Raw genomic sequence first — 15,466 nt, 5'->3', positions numbered from 1 at the left:
TTTAGCTGGGCTCTATTTCTGCCACTCAATCAGGTCCGCGAGTGGAGGCTAATTTCCTGAATGACGGCCGGTAATTGAGCCTAGCATTTAGAATGCCTAAATGAGTACGACAGAATGAATTTGGCCAGAGATACACACACTTCAAAATTTCCATCACAAACATCCTTCCCAATTTGACACATTTGACTGAAAATTCTCACATTTCCTGACATTTGGTAAAATCTTTTTCAACATGATGGAGGCAAAGGCCAACAGAACCACAAAAGAAGTTAAGCGAGAAAAAAATCCCAAAACAAAACAAAAAAGAGTGGGAACTAAAAAGTCTTGCACTGTTTTTCTCATTCTAAAACTATCTGAAAATTCTGCTTTGTGCACATGTCCCAAACAAAATGTCAAAATAATTGCCTAGCTTTTGTGGATCATTTTTCATGCAGTGCATGGTTTAAGCTTTAACATGCTATATTATTCCCAAAATTTCTGTTGCAATTTCACTGTCGGTGGTGAGTGCATATTGTGTTTATTTATAGCAAAGTACAAACTACTACAAAAAGAATGACTTAATTAAGTTACTTAATAATTTTTTTACAGACGTTACAATCAATGCAAGCTAGTTTGAGATTAAAAAACCCTGTTAGACTGTCAGTTTATGGAAAGTTAACCAAAACAAGAAAAATTATCGAGACTTCATCTTCTTTGCTTCCGTCTTGTCATCCATGAAAGCCAGCATTTTTCTTCCAGTGGCCACCATGCAGAGGAAAGGAATAATGATCCAGATACCATTTGGAAAATAATAAAGCAAAATGGTTGTCTTCCAATCATTGTGGCTGACATAGTGCTGCCCACCACATACTGAGGTAGTTAACAAGAAATACAACACCGTCTTAGCAAATGTCATTGTAGACACCATGAAGGCAAACAAGTTGGACAGTCCTGCTTTTCCACTCATATGCTAAAAAGATAAAATAAAGTAATGATTTTAAAATAAAGAATCGCCTATCGAAAAGGCAATTCCTGACTCAACAACTTTTTATATTTGATATTACAGTTTTTAATATTTTATATTGTACATGTAGCTATTTATTTTATATTTTATAATTATCGTATGAATTTTATTTTGTGGGGTACCTCAAAACAAGCTGCTACATGTTATAAGTACGTAAATTATGATCATCCGGGTGAGTGTAGTCCTGAGAAGGACTGTTTGTGGTGACTTTGACTGACGTTTCGACAACCTGAGCGGAAGTCATCTTCATCTTCAACGTGTGCAACAATTTGCACACGTGGTATATAGCTAGGTGTATATAACCACAGTAAATAAAGTATTAAATACTTACATGGACTTAAATAATAATATTGTACACCAGGTACATACAAAACTAAATTCATTTTCCTTCAGCTATACATTTGCATGGACAATCGTAATAATATTGATGGTCTTGCTCAAAAAAAAAGCACAAGTGATGCTTTGGCCTTTAGAATACAAATTTCTCCACAACCACTCTACTTTGATCTACAGATTGGCTATCATGTTAGAAAATAAATAATGTATTCTGTCCATAATGATTATTGTTGCCCAAAAACTTGAATTCACCAAATTATCTGACCATGACTTTTGCTAAAAACTCAAGAAACGAAAACAAAAGAAGATGGGAAAATGTTTCATTTGCTTTTAGTTGGCTCAAAACTGAGAGAAGGAAAGAAATCATTCAAGTCCCACTTCAGCTGGTTCTGTTTTTAGACTTAATTCATACGTTTAAGGCTGGTTTTCACCAGTGAAAACTAGATTGTCGGAGTCGTAAGCGGAAGCCAATTAAAATGCTATTTAAAATATGCCAATGAAAATACATTTAAACTTTTTTAGCCTTACCCGTAATGTAAATGACATACTTTTTTTTTTAGCTTTTATTCCTATTTTAGGGGGAGATTTTTACATTGGGCCCACCTCTTAAACTCCCTCTCAAAGTATTTTTATTGTAATTTTAATTTTAAATGCTTTGAATAAATGTATGTATGTGTGTATATGTATGTATGTATGTATGTATGTATGTATGTATGTATGTATGTATGTATATGTTTTAGGGTTAACAGGGGAAAATATTTGGCCTCCATTTCTTAGTCTTAGCATCAACAGAAGGCTACTTACTATTGCCAACGTGATGCAGTTCAAGGCAACTTCTACAAGATTCATCCTAGATAAGGCAAAGAGGAAGGAGAGTTCTCATTATATGAACATGTCAGCCATTTAACAGACAGTCTTTTTCGTGTGTTATGAGTAGTTTATAAATGATTTAAGGAAGAGCCAAGTAAATTACCTAGTAGTAAGTTAAATGTATTGGTAAAAAACGTAAAAGGAATTACAATGTAAAATTCATGATAGGTTTCTAAAATAATTTCCATGGAAATTATTGGAATTCTAGATGACCTTAGAAAGGTACCAGAGCAACATTAAAACTGAAAAGTCCCTAAGTCGGAGATAGTATTAGGTTAGTATGTATTTCTGAAGATTGGATGTCAATTGACTGAGTACATATACAACATAACATGAAAAGAAATTCATTCAACTGGAGGAGGTGGACCAGCCGGTTATTTACAAGCCGGACTTGAACTTGCAACTACCAAGATGAAGAACAACTTCAACACGGAACCTCTGGATTACAAGTCAAACACCCTAACCGCTTGGCTACGCTGCCTCCACTAAACAGAGCTGAGGTGTCATGAAAATATGTTGACTAGTTATTTACAAAAGAAGCGGGCTTCTGTACTAATGAAGTCTCACCAGCTTACTCCTTTGACAAAACTGTCATTAAGATCTACATATCGTTTGTCAACTTCAATGTAAATGTTATCTGAAATGAAAATAAAATGCTACCAGTTTGACAAATGAAAAGTTATTACTGATAAACCCCTTCTCACATTTTTGCCAGTTCGAAGTAAGCCAATTGAAAGAAATAGCTCAAAGCTCAGGTGGATCAATTGGACCAATAATTTATTATATTCGTGAAAACAATATTCAAACATGATTTTTCATCAAAGATTCATGTACTATCTATGTAACGTTATTAACTAATGGTACATATTTAAAAAGAGATTATTTTCAAAATATTCTGGGAAAAATCATGTGGCTTAGTTATAATGAACATGACTGTCATTTTTCATGGTTTTCATTTGACTAATTTAATTTTTTTTCTCTTTCCAAGCTGTTATAGGGTGGGGCTCCATCCAGTTACTGGCTTTCATTACTTTTAAGGGACTCACACTTTATAAAGAAAACACTGTCCAAATGCACGTGCAAAATGGCATGGATGTTAATCACGCAACATGAAAAATTCTTACGTTTTGGTTTTAGGGGAGTTTGGAAAGCAGATTTCAAACAGATGCATTGATGTTGTAACATTGAAATATGCAGAATACATCTGGATGAAATCATGTACAGGGCACGTTATCCTTTTGACACTTTTGAATCACTTTTGAAAGACATTGTGTTCTTTTACAATATTGAAATTTGTAATTTTAGTCAAATTTTAGTTGAATTTTGCAGATGTATTTTACATGAATTTGTCATTAAAAATGCCATGTATTAAATTAAAAGTAACAAAAGCCCTATTACTCCCCCCTGTTACATTCATGCACCCTTCCTATTCCTTTGTACTCATCTTGCATGTTCTTTTGTGTCTATATTGACAATTGTTACATCTTTTTTGGTGATTCAACAAATAAATAGACGAATAAATAAATAGAAAAATTAATGCACAGACATCCCTTTCCCATTAAGCAAATAGGTTTCAACTTAATACACAGTGCTTGACCTTAGAGGGAGAAATTGGGTTTGGGCTTCTAAAATTTGAGGTTTACTAGCCACTGGACTAGTCCCATAAGAAGAGGTTTTAGAAAGATAGGTAAAGGAACAAAATAAACAGATTTTATTGATCACAAAATCTACAAGCAATTGCAAAAAGAGTTGATACACTTTCTGATAGTGGGTACATTTTAGACGCTCACCATTGTATTGCTTGTTGCCCCCCTCCCCTCCCCCCCCCCCCCCCTTATCAATGTTAAACGAAATTTTGCAATGACATTCAACCAAGCAAACCTCAACATTGAAAGAAAGGAGGGGGGGGGGGGGGAGAGTTCTTTAAGTGTATTAGATTGTTCATTGCCCTTTTAGAGTGTGTTATTTGTAGGAAATACAAAAAATGGTGAGTGTCTCAACCTTTTTGCAATAGAAAGCTAAAAGAAAGGAAGAAAGTGGGTTTTATCGCATTTTACAACAATAATCATCATTAATTTATTCAAACTTGATTCAGGGCTAGCAGGTGATGCCTTTTGGCTAGTAAATTTTATACCTCACTTGCCCAAGGACGATAGTTTGTGAAAACGTTAAGGTCGAGCACTGCGTACAAGCTTTGTACAGTGAATCTCCCTGGAAAGATTTCCACACAAACCCATACAGTACTAACATAATATCGCTCATAAACAAACACAGAAGTGAGCATGAATACATGTAGATCCTCAAAATTCTCGCAAGCCTCCATGTAGAGTTTCAGTGAGAAAAGGTATACTTCATTATTGTATGGGGCTGTGCTTGACCCTTGAAATTATGTACGTAGGCGGGCGCGAGCTTTTACTCTAAGCTCACACTTACATGGTCTGATAAGGTAGTTCCATTTCCCCCCTGGTAATGTATGAGGTCGCAAAATTATAAATAATGCGTCGATTGTACAAATTATGGCTGAAAATAAGAGCCAAAATGCGACCCAAGATGGCAGATTTCGCTGATTCATGGTTGCCGTTGTTCACGTTCCAGGGATAGGAAGCTAAAAGGAAGTCTGATGCCAGCTCGCACTGTATGATGGGTCAATTTTTCTTGTGACCGGGGCTGCAACGAGTTGAAACAGAAGCATATGTGAACCATATTTATAGTTTCTGGTTGAAACTATAAACCACAAGAAAATATATCATGGGTTTCTTGTTAATTTTTACGTGTGTACTAGGGCCAGGACGCTTCAACTGGCTGAAATCTCTATCCTTTCTGCAGCATTGTCACACACTCCGCAAGCGAGTCACGCGATACGAATCCCGGACCCAAGATGCAGTGCGAGCTACTACCTTCTTTCATCTTGTTGATCGGTGCACGATGCAGCGCAAACTTCCATCTTGGGTCGCATTTTGGCTGTTTTTTTCCAGCGTTGTTTGTTTGATCGATGCTTTGTTTGTCCTTTTACGACCACATACACTTCCTGGTGGAAAATGGAACTACATATTCAAACCATGTTAGTATGGTGCTTGGAGAATTAGGTCAAATGGTGTCAAGTTGATATACTAGCCAAACTGAATTTCGGCGCCATTTTTGAGATTTAAGCTTGATTTCTCTTTGTTTTTCAGATAACATTTACATCCAAGTCGATCAAAGATATAAAGATCTTAAAGATGGATTTGTTATTGGACAAAGCTGGTAATTACAGTGTGTAAGCTGTCTGGCCCAGTCTGGGGATATATCATGATCATTTACTTGAAAGACTCGAGACATGAACGACATGAACAACTTCGTACATGCTTAAATTAAAACACTTACCAGAAAGAAATGCTCCGCTGGCAGGGTACACAGCCCCATACATCTTATTATGATATGTATACGTTTTGCGTCTCAAACTCCATTCCCGGCCCATGCTCGTTCTTTGTGTAAGAGGGGTAGTATGACAGTAATGTTTGGGCCGGGGCTGTGCGGAAAACTTTCCAACTGTTTTTACTTACTTTGTGTGAACTCTACAAAGCACGTGAAATTGTTATCCAAAAGGTAACACACATTGAACATATGTGAGCCCCTAAAATTTCGATTTGCACCGGTGTCTGTTGGAACTAGTTTACTAATCCATATTTGGATTTCCCCCCCCCCCCCCCCCCCAAAAAAAAAAAACATCTCAAGAAAGGAGGTTCTTAATCCGCTGTTTCTTTTATCCAGGTGTTTACTGTATTCGGGTGACAAATTGTGCTGTTTGATTTGGCTTTCACAAGAACAACAACTTTATTATTTTGTACTCCTACATTTGCTACAGTGGTTTAAGGATTAATTTACAAATAAGAGGTCTATTTTATCCATCTTAATGCATTTTTTTTTCTTAGGATGAATCTTGTAGAAGTGGGCTTGAACATAATCACCTTGATTCAGGTAAGTTGATATGACTTCCAACAAAATTTCTGAATCTTCTGAGTAAACTTTTAGGGAGTTGACTGTGTTTTGTTCCATTTTGAAGTGACAGTGGTTACCAATAACACGTGTCCCTCTGCCATCCAGAGAGTCAATTAAGGTTGCACTGTGGTAAATGTCAATGAAATAATAATAATAATAATAATAATAACAATAATAATAATAATAATTATAATAATAATTATAATAATAATAATAATAATAATAATAGTAATAATAATAATAATAGTAATAATAATAATAATAATAATAGTAATAATAATAATAATAATAATAATAATAATAATAATAATGATGAACAATCAAATTGCAAGGTTGTTGATAGAGAAAAAGTCAGACCCTCGTTGTTCAAAGAGCTAATAACTCCATCCAGTGCATAAATCACTACCCAACAGATGACATGTACTCCAACCAGTAATTTATTGTGAAGAACAGCTCACCTCTACCGACTGTCCGCCACCTGTTGGTAAACTGTCAGCCTACAAATTTATTAACCAACAGTCGGTTGACAGATTGTCGGCTGACTCAGTTGGCCGTTGTTGTCGGCCGACTGTTAACTGACAGACGGTAGAGGGGAGCTGTTCTTCACAATAATTATTACCCTCCAACCAATACATTTAATTGGTTGGATAGTGACTTAACTGCTCTTTGAACAACTGGGGCCAATGATGTCTTTCAGCTGTTTCATCTGTTTTGGTTAACCAGTTTAAAAGTCATTAAATTGCTCTCTGTTAATTTTGTGCTGGCTTTGTACAAAGTATGTTGTTTTCTCTTTGTGTCCTCTCCCCTTCTTTGTAGGCTGTTGCAATGTGGCTTGTTACTATTAAAATAATCACCCCATTAATTAAGGAGGCTCATTTAAGGGTTTTTCGCGATCGTGACTTTTTGTTAACTTTAAGAAAATTACAAAAATGTGTTTTGATTGTGTGGACAAAGCATAAATATCTGACAACTGTAATGTTGGCCCAAGGAAAACAGACTTTGAGTAACTCTATGCAGCACTTTAAGGCTAATTTTGACTTCATAGCATAGCATCAGTGACAACACATCAGCATCACAAAAAGCTCAAAAATTTAGTTTTGCAGATTGCCTAAACTTACACTCTTTATAATTCATTTTGGTTGTTGGCAGTTTGACAAGAAGTTACCAAGTTGATGTAGTTATTCAAGTAGATGTTATATATGTGTCATATCAAAGAATACTGCGGTGTATTTTCTGTTTTACAGACAAATTAATTCAACACAATAAAACTCGATATAGGTAACTGTGCAACATTTTCAAATAAAAACATTGTATCCTCTACGGTTTTTTCTGGTTTGCAGGATTGCCACCACACTTGATTTCTCGTGACATTATTAATGTGCATCATTGTGACTTCAGTAAAGAGTTGGATTCATTCAGCTGATACATGCATCCTGCTATATATAGCTATAGTGGGTTGATGTGCACGCTCAGACTGCGCAAAACCCTTTTGAGCCTCCCTTTCTAATACGACCAATTAATTAATCAGTTTTCAACGCTCTAAACTCATTGTAGACCATCAAATGAAAAGTAATGATGCCAAGTTTTGAACATTCTATGGCATCCTGTTATTGTCTATGAGAGTGTGGATCATAGAAAACTTCCATCAATTTTTTTTTACAAATAACATGAAAAGTATGAGTGCAATTGGCTTTATTTTCCATTGAGAAAACATAAGCAAATTACATCTGATGCCATTTTTATTATCTGTATTCTTAAATAGCTACAAGCCAATCAGCATGCAAGAATTTTGATAGTTTTTGTTAAAAAAAAAAAAAGACATGGCCAGCTGGTGGTCATTTTAACAATGGGTTTCCACTGTACTTTTATTTTTTCAGCATGGTAAATCCTGCATTACATCATTGATAAGTGGACTTGTGGTTTGTACAATGACATGTGCCAAGACAATCCTCTTCACAATCATGGCCACAGAGCTTTGCGGCGCTGGTGATGAGTTCAAAGATGTGGCTTGGTCATCTTTGGTTGGACTATTCATCATTCCAAATTCCATCTGGATTACAGTACCATTCATTTGTATCATCAAGTTGAGCTCGATAATCATTGCCAACATAGAGGGCCACACAAAGAAGGATTAATTTGAGTGGTTGAATTTTCCTACGTGGGACATACACATACAAGCATCAAAAACGCCTGGTTCACATGCCTGACACAAATGAAGGGGTGAGTGCAAGAAGTTCCTAAGTGACTTGTGATAAATTGCTAGATTCTCCTTCCAAATTGCCTTGTATTTGCTCGGTAAACAATAGGAAAATCTAACATTGCATCAAAGTCACTAAGGGCCTTGTTCCATGCACCCCTTCAAATGTAAACACCAGTGCAAGTGCAAGTATACGTGAAAATTACAAAATGCTAACTCAAGCACAAGAAAAAAGAAAGTTTTCATTTTTCTTGTGCTTGCATTTGCATTTGCTTCACATGGGTGACATGAGTGCAAGTGAACTATTATTGTAAGCATTTTATTAGAAGTCCAGGCTTGGTAATCACACCCATTTGCTCTGAACATGGTACTGCTACTGTTGGAAAGATTGAAAGCCAATCTACACAAGACAAATCAATGAGTGGTGCCTGAACCCTCCTATCACAAAATTAATAAAAACCCCGAAGTAAAGCACTACTTATACGCTATTCTCATCACTTACATGTTTGATCAGTTTGTGACATTGTAAGGGGAAAACAAGTACTCACCCCTGTTGGGGCCTAAAGGTTTAAGGACAATTAAATATCCTCATTCAGCTTAAGCGATAAATAAAATCAGCAAATGACAATAAATTATGTTAACAATTTCTTTTATGTTTTAACACATACTACTGTACTAACAACATTCAGTTATTTCACCTTTATTGAAATTAAGATTCAAACGTTGTGTGATTTGTGTTCTAAGTAAAACATGTTTCTATTCTGTGGAATCTCTTCTCAATTTGTTGCTCACACAAAACTTGAATACCTCATTTCCATAGTAGAAAGACAAAAAATGTGTCAGCCAGAACAAACCAAACCGCTTCCCAAGATACTTAAGTTTGTAAAAAGTAATGTACTCTTAAAGAGTTCGATCATTCTGTAATTCTTACTGGTAAAAGAATTGACCATTACAAAATAATGCTAGTCCTCCTCATTCAGGAATAAAAACTTGTCAGCTGTGTGATCTGTTTGTAGCAGTCTCCTCTGACATTACAACATCATTCCTGTTAATAGAAATCTTTTACCAGTCAACATAATGGTAACTGAAAAGAACAGTTCTTGTAAAAAAATTGAGGTAATTTTAAAGTTTGCAAATTAGAACAGCAATGGGAGTGGAGAGGAAAAGTGTCAAATTCTTTTTTTATCTACATGTTTGGAAATAAATTATGCTTTTTTCCTTTCCAGCTTTGAAGTGGAAAGTTGGATCATTTTTCCATTGGAATAAATTAACTCCTTGAATGTCATTCCAGCAAAGTTTTTGCTTAATGTTTTCTTTTTGCAGTAGATTTATGCTGGTCCCGTCCACAGTGAGAGCCATTCTGGGTCGCGGTTCTCTTTCTTGTCTTTTACACCTATGCTTTGTAGTTTTCTCAGTAATCTTTCTCTTTCTGTAACAAAAAAGGCAGCAATTATTCCATGAGCAATTCGTTGGATATGAGATGAGACATAGCCAAAGAGGTGCATGGTGCCGAGTTGGTTATAATAATCTCATATCCAACAAGCGTGAGTGGAATAATAATAATTACTATTTTATTAAAAGCAATCAAGAACTATTGCTAGATCCTGCAAATTTCGCCATGCAAGAACAAGAAGATAATTTAAAAGTTGCTATTTCTCACACATGGTATAATGGCTCATAGAACATGGCCTCTCAGCCAATCAAATCCCTGCTGGAATTGCATTATACAATGATCCAGTTATTTGATAATTTTTTTTTATTATAAGCCATTTATTAAACCAATCATCTATTTTGGAGAAAGTTTGTCTCCAAACTTTGAAAATCACAAACAGTTTTAAAATGTCAAATTCTTATAAAATCGCAGTTACCAATCATTTTCAAAATTAAAAATTCAAGAATAATATCATTATAAACCACAAACTGCAACTATAGCGATGGTTAAAAAGACTTTTTAATAACAATATCCTTTTTCTGACTCTGAAAAATCATCTTTGACCATTTTTTTTAGTGTTTGTACTAACTTTCCATAAGAAACTTTTTTACATAAATTTCAAAATCCTATAAACTATTTAACAGCTATGAAGAAAAAGAAAACAATCAAATATACCATGTGGTTTGGCAGTTTTCAGAAATTCCTCCAAGGCTGGAATTGGACCTGATTTAAACCTTCTGGCTTCTTCCTACATTTACAATAAAGAGAGATCAAACTGTCTGTCAAAATAATCCTGGTGTGTCCTGTCCTGAATCTGGAGTTTTGTGACACTGGAGAAGACAATGCGCAGTTCCAGAAAATATCCACACTCCCCCCTCATGGAAGGTTTTTTGTTTTCCACCCCCCTCCCCCAGGAAATTCCAGTTTAGCTTCATACTTTGCTTTAAAAAAATTTAACTTCAAAACCCCCCTCCCTCTAGGAATTTCTGATGACCTTCCATGGGGTGGGTATAGATTTTTTTCTGGAACTGCACAATATAAATTAAAGGCAACAATAAATTTTAGTAGACGTACCTTGTTTGGTGCACTTTAACCCAAAATTATCAGTGAAAATGCAGTTCCAGAAAAAATTCATACCCACCCCATGGAAGGTCATTGGAAATTCCTAAGGGAAGGGGGGTCTTGAAATCTAAATTTTACAAGCAAAGCATTAATGAAGCTAAACTGGAATTTCCCGGGGGTGAAATACAAAAAAAAAAAAACCTGTAGGGGGAGTATGGATATTTTCTGGAGATACATGCACAATGCTTGGCCAAATATCATGGCATGGTCTGGTTGGGCTTCCTTGTGCAAGGGTAACAAGGAGGCAATAATTTTATTTGTGTTATTATTTGAAGACTGACCTTAAGGGCAGCAGACTTGTCAACATAGTCTATGGAGTAATGTGTCCTTCCATAGAGATGCATTTGAGGAGAATTGTAAGACACTGTAGGAACTAGAATGAAAGTTTACAATTAAGTCATATTCTTGTACGTCATACATATGCACTGACCGTTGTTCAATTTAATTCTCTATTCACTGAAATCTAAGAGATCTGAACTAAAACAACAAAAAGCAAATCTAAAATATGCTGTGTGCAGGTCGGTTATGCACTGAGCTCTTCAGTAACTTATTTTTTCAAATTCAAATACAAAGCAGATAATTTATAATCCAGTGGTTTGCCTGATGCTGTTAAGCTACCTACCTGCGCCAACAGCAGGTTTATGGTTGTTTTTGTTACACCCAAAGCGACGGCTCAAGTTTTCTGACAACTCGCTCTTCTTAGCAGGAGTCTGATAACTGTACCGTGCCGTAGAGTCCAGTGTGTAGGGTGGTTTGTACAATGCAGGCACAAGATCTCCCTCAAATACTGTGGAAATATTCAGCCCTAAAAATAACAATAAAACATTTGAAAAGTATGTATGATAATAATATTACCTGGTCAGATGAAAATCTCAAATATGCAAACTATTTATTCAAATATGTCATTTTCCATCTTAAACAATATATAGCTGATATAGCTGTATATTTGTCCCACAACTGTGTCACATAGTTGTCATGGATTGCGACGTTTCGACCTCAATACAGCTGGTCTTTATGAGACAAATTATTAATAAGAGCTATGATTTCAAACCACGATGACTTACACACCTTAATATTCACAATATATAATATTGTTCATTAACACAACACGATTTACACAATGTTTATAATTTGGAAGATAATTGGACTCCAAAATTGATGCTGAAGCCTAATTTGATTGTTGCTCCAGTTATTGTGTTGTCTGATTAGATGTAATTAGTGAAATTAGTTACGAATCAAAACCAGACTTTACAATAATCATTTTAATATAAATTTGCAAATGGGACACAGATAAATGTTGATACCTTGATTCTTGAACTTTGTACTAAGCCTTGAAAAATAACTGGAGGTGGAAGGTGCACTCCAAAAAGGGAGTACCGGTAGTCAGGTAATACTTTTGATCGGGCAGGTGTATATATAGTAAATTTGAGGGTAAACTACTTTGAAACTTTTCAAAGGAGGTGCTAATTTGAGGAAAAAACATTTGTAATTAAAATTATCCCCTGACAAACAACCAATCAGATCGCTTAATTAATACAGTTCTAACAATAGTATGTCTTACCTTGTGGAATACCTGTGTAATCAGATTGATATGTAGATTTGATCTGCTCCTTAGACACCTCCCTTATTGCCTCAGGATTTATCACCCCAAGATGGGCTATAATTGTTAGATAAACAAAGGTGAGTAAAATTATCACCTGGCAAGAAACCAGCCAGAAGTGTTAATATATATTCCAGTTAGCTTGTGAAATACCTGTGTAGTCTGACTGATGTGTTGATTTTGTTGGAGGTGGAAAACGACTTGGAAATTTCCAAACCATGAATGCCTGTAAAAAAAAAAAACAACTTTAAGTTAAGAAATGTTTTTTTTTTTTTTAGATATTTTGATAAAGCTACTGTATCTTATTGCTGCATATTTTTATCAAGTTGGATCATTGTGCTGTTGATCTCAATTTTGACCACTTTCCCAAACTGCATGCAAGTGTGTGACAAGCATTCATAAAACAAACTGCATATTTCTCACTGATTGGAAAATTATAGTCAGTAACAAAAGCTAGAACACTGAAACGAAAATAAAAATTAAGAAAAAAAAATTAGAACGCTGCGAGCAGGATTCGAACCTGCGCACGGAGACCGTATTGGATTTCAAGTCCAACGCCTTAACCACTCGGCCATCGCAGCGGAGTCCGAAAATCGTGGGCTAAATATTGTAGGCTATCGTTTGCAAAAACATTTCCATAGAGAACTTCCTTTCGAGCTAAGAATTCAACAAGTAGATTGTTAAAAAAAAAGGTATCGGTCACAAATAAAGGTATTTATGGACTATCGGCCTTTTAGTTGCTCTAAAAAACATCGCTACTATACCTCAGAGGGGTGGGGGTTGTTTCTTCTGTTGCCTGAAGAACTTCCTGCGCGAATGCTTTGTGCCTTTAGGACATTTTTCTGGTTAAATGCAGATTGGTATGTTGTAGAATTATTACTGCCCCTAGTTGGAAATATCTGCGATGTGCTCGGCCTATGCGAGAGTGAAAAATAGAGTACATGAAAAAATTAATTTGGTTCACATTCTGTTGCTGGGCGACCGGGGAAGGCGTACGTGCTTACCTAGCATTTCCTGCAGGATAACCAAAGGTACCTCCAAATTCTCTTTTATTCGTGGTCATGTAGAAGAGCTCTGGATTTTTCGTGTAGCTGTGTTTGATGTTCTCAGGGAAACGGCTTTTCGGTGGAGGAACGCTCCTCGGTCGCGTTGGTGTTGGTGTCCGCGCGCGAGACACTACAAATGACAACAACAAATTAGCTCGATAATACTTTTTGACACTCGAAACTATTAAGCTAAGAATTCTAATAACATCGCACCTGTTGAGTACCATGTTGCAGGATCTGATGACCCTTCAATCTTCTCCATAAGCTCTATGCACCTTTCTTTATCATTGTTTGAACCAGAAGGAAAAAACCTTGCAAGGTTGTAAGCAAAACCCGGCGTCACTACAGATTCGTCTAACTAGAAAGGTAAACATATCACAAGTTAGTATGCTTTAAAATTATGATCATGCTTGCGGAAATAATTTCAACATCATTGTCTTATTTTACTTGTAAGATTTGCTCTTCGTCCCAAGCTTGCATTGGCTTCGGGATGCCTTCGTTTATAATTGGACGCGGCGCCATTGTTGAAGTCATTTTAACTGGGTCGCGCGAGTCGCGCGTGTCCCTGAGCGCCAACTTCACACCGGAAGTAAAATTTCGTCACCAGCTACTTCTTTTGATTGGCAACAATGTCAATCGTCAAATGAATAATTAACGATTATTCCACGAGCGCGCGTTGGCGCATATCCAACAAGCGTGAGTGGAATAATTGTGTTATTAAAAACACTCAAGAAATATTGCTAGATTTTGCGGATTTCACTTTGCAAGAACAATTTGAAGACAATTTAATGGTCTCTATTTCTCGGGCATGGTATCATGGCCGCTAAACCAATCAAATCGCTCTAATTGCATTATACAATGATCCAGTTTTTAATAATTACTACTATGAAACAATGAAGGCAAGCATGCACTGTAAAAACTTGGAAAAAAACTCTTTTTTCACAAAATATGAAGTCAGCACTCGAAGCAATGATCTTTCATTTCGAGTTCATTGAACAGCCAAGATTGGCCTCAAACGCAATAAATAAATAAAAACTGAGAAAAGACAATACAAAATGTTTCATTCCCTGGTCTCATTTTATCAGTGTCAGATCGGAAGAACGTAGCTAGCATTGCAGTTAGTAACAATGGAATTAATGACATTAATTCAGTGAGTTTAATAAGTTTAATATAGTAAAATTAAAGAAAACTGTATTTTTAAATGGAAACAACCACTTATCACCGATTACAATATTTACCTTTCTGAAAAGCCCTTCCAAAAACATGCATTTAAAACTGGTTACCAATAGAAGACCCGCCATACCAGAATACAGGCCTCATTGGTTATATACACACTGACCATCAAAATTATCACACCGGCGGGTTTGTAGCCTGTGAAAAGGCTCCCAAGGGGGGTATAGGGTTAAAGGAAAACCGGCGAGCCGGGCGAGCGGAGCGCGGTATATCAGAGGCTCTCCAAGCTCGATTTTTTTGTCTTCGCCCTATACCCCACTTGGGAGCGGGGCTAGCGAGTTTGACGCCGGCATACAACAAAATCCCTGAAATCAGGGGCGGATTTAGGGCCCCCCTTTCTTTTCTTGTATTTTTAAAAAGTTTTGTAACTGTCTTTCGAGTGGTATCATGCGATCAATTGTTTTAAAAAAAATCCTCTTTAAGTCTGTCTTCCAAAGCCCTAACTTTTGGTCACCAATGCTCGCAGAATGTTGTAAAGCAGAATCTCCACGAATGCGAATTTTTCATTGGAGGTGGAGGAGGGGGGGGGGGGGGGGGAGTTACACTCTTGCCACAATTTCTTTGGCCCCCTCCCTTCTGGATTTCTGGGATCCACCCCTGAAAATGTTTTATGGATTATGTTAACTTATTCAGTTTTCCAACTGCGGTC

General features: G+C 36.3%; 3 protein-coding genes and 1 non-coding gene across 5 annotated transcripts; 1 reads left to right on the top strand and 3 right to left on the bottom strand.

Moving 5' to 3' along the window:
- Positions 1–498: 498 nt before the first annotated feature.
- Positions 499–4,833, bottom strand: LOC146451515 (uncharacterized). Its single transcript, XM_085099109.1, has 4 exons — positions 4,643–4,833; positions 2,777–2,846; positions 2,144–2,189; positions 499–949 (listed from the first exon to the last, which is right to left on the bottom strand). Exons 1-4 carry the CDS (start codon positions 4,779–4,781, stop codon positions 674–676), a joined length of 531 nt encoding a protein of 176 aa, XP_084955235.1. The 5' UTR covers positions 4,782–4,833; the 3' UTR covers positions 499–673.
- Positions 4,834–5,103: 270 nt separating this feature from the next.
- On the top strand, positions 5,104–9,395 carry LOC146451514 (uncharacterized). The gene is made up of 4 exons (XM_085099106.1): positions 5,104–5,270; positions 5,383–5,452; positions 6,121–6,166; positions 8,065–9,395. Exons 1-4 carry the CDS (start codon positions 5,135–5,137, stop codon positions 8,320–8,322), a joined length of 510 nt encoding a protein of 169 aa, XP_084955232.1. The 5' UTR covers positions 5,104–5,134; the 3' UTR covers positions 8,323–9,395.
- On the bottom strand, positions 9,071–14,180 carry LOC146451512 (uncharacterized). Of its 2 annotated transcripts, XR_014860019.1 has the most exons (11): positions 14,032–14,180; positions 13,798–13,942; positions 13,543–13,714; positions 13,303–13,453; positions 12,692–12,764; positions 12,500–12,595; positions 11,561–11,743; positions 11,220–11,311; positions 10,492–10,564; positions 9,657–9,813; positions 9,489–9,594 (listed from the first exon to the last, which is right to left on the bottom strand). XR_014860019.1 is itself a non-coding variant. In XM_085099104.1 (10 exons), exons 1-10 carry the CDS (start codon positions 14,116–14,118, stop codon positions 9,713–9,715), a joined length of 1,173 nt encoding a protein of 390 aa, XP_084955230.1. In that variant the 5' UTR covers positions 14,119–14,155; the 3' UTR covers positions 9,071–9,712. The 2 variants fall into 2 exon arrangements, 1 of the variants encoding a protein (XP_084955230.1); XM_085099104.1 differs by having other exon boundaries at positions 9,071–9,813; positions 14,032–14,155.
- Trnas-uga (transfer RNA serine (anticodon UGA)) lies at positions 13,038–13,119 on the bottom strand. The gene has a single exon. It is a non-coding gene; the product is annotated as a tRNA-Ser (tRNA).
- Positions 14,181–15,466: the final 1,286 nt, after the last annotated feature.

This window comes from Pavona decussata, unplaced genomic scaffold (assembly GCF_977016875.1).
Source record: "Pavona decussata unplaced genomic scaffold, jaPavDecu1.1 SCAFFOLD_386, whole genome shotgun sequence".
Classification (NCBI taxonomy): domain Eukaryota; kingdom Metazoa; phylum Cnidaria; class Anthozoa; order Scleractinia; family Agariciidae; genus Pavona; species Pavona decussata.
The sequence above is the reverse complement of the archived record's forward strand: the minus strand, read 5'-3'. Positions and strand labels throughout refer to the sequence as shown.

Bases quoted from the DNA above. Each gene is read 5' to 3' on its own strand.
- LOC146451515 (XM_085099109.1), bottom strand. From the start codon at position 4,781: ATGAATCAGCGAAATCTGCCATCTTGGGTCGCATTTTGGCTCTTATTT. The intron at 2,847-4,642 runs GTAAGTGTGAGC...TTTTCATTTCAG, and splicing joins GAACTACCTTATCAGACCAT to ATAACATTTACATTGAAGTT. The intron at 950-2,143 runs GTAAGTAGCCTT...TTATCTTTTTAG, and splicing joins ACTGCATCACGTTGGCAATA to CATATGAGTGGAAAAGCAGG.
- LOC146451512 (XM_085099104.1), bottom strand. From the start codon at position 14,118: ATGACTTCAACAATGGCGCCGCGTCCAATTATAAACGAAGGCATCCCG. The intron at 11,744-12,499 runs GTAAGACATACT...TGTTATTTTTAG, and splicing joins TTACACAGGTATTCCACAAG to GGCTGAATATTTCCACAGTA. The intron at 11,312-11,560 runs GTAGGTAGCTTA...CTTTCATTCTAG, and splicing joins TAAACCTGCTGTTGGCGCAG to TTCCTACAGTGTCTTACAAT.
- LOC146451514 (XM_085099106.1), top strand. From the start codon at position 5,135: ATGCAGCGCAAACTTCCATCTTGGGTCGCATTTTGGCTGTTTTTTTCC. The intron at 5,453-6,120 runs GTAATTACAGTG...TTTTTTTCTTAG, and splicing joins TTTGTTATTGGACAAAGCTG to GATGAATCTTGTAGAAGTGG. The intron at 6,167-8,064 runs GTAAGTTGATAT...TTATTTTTTCAG, and splicing joins ACATAATCACCTTGATTCAG to CATGGTAAATCCTGCATTAC.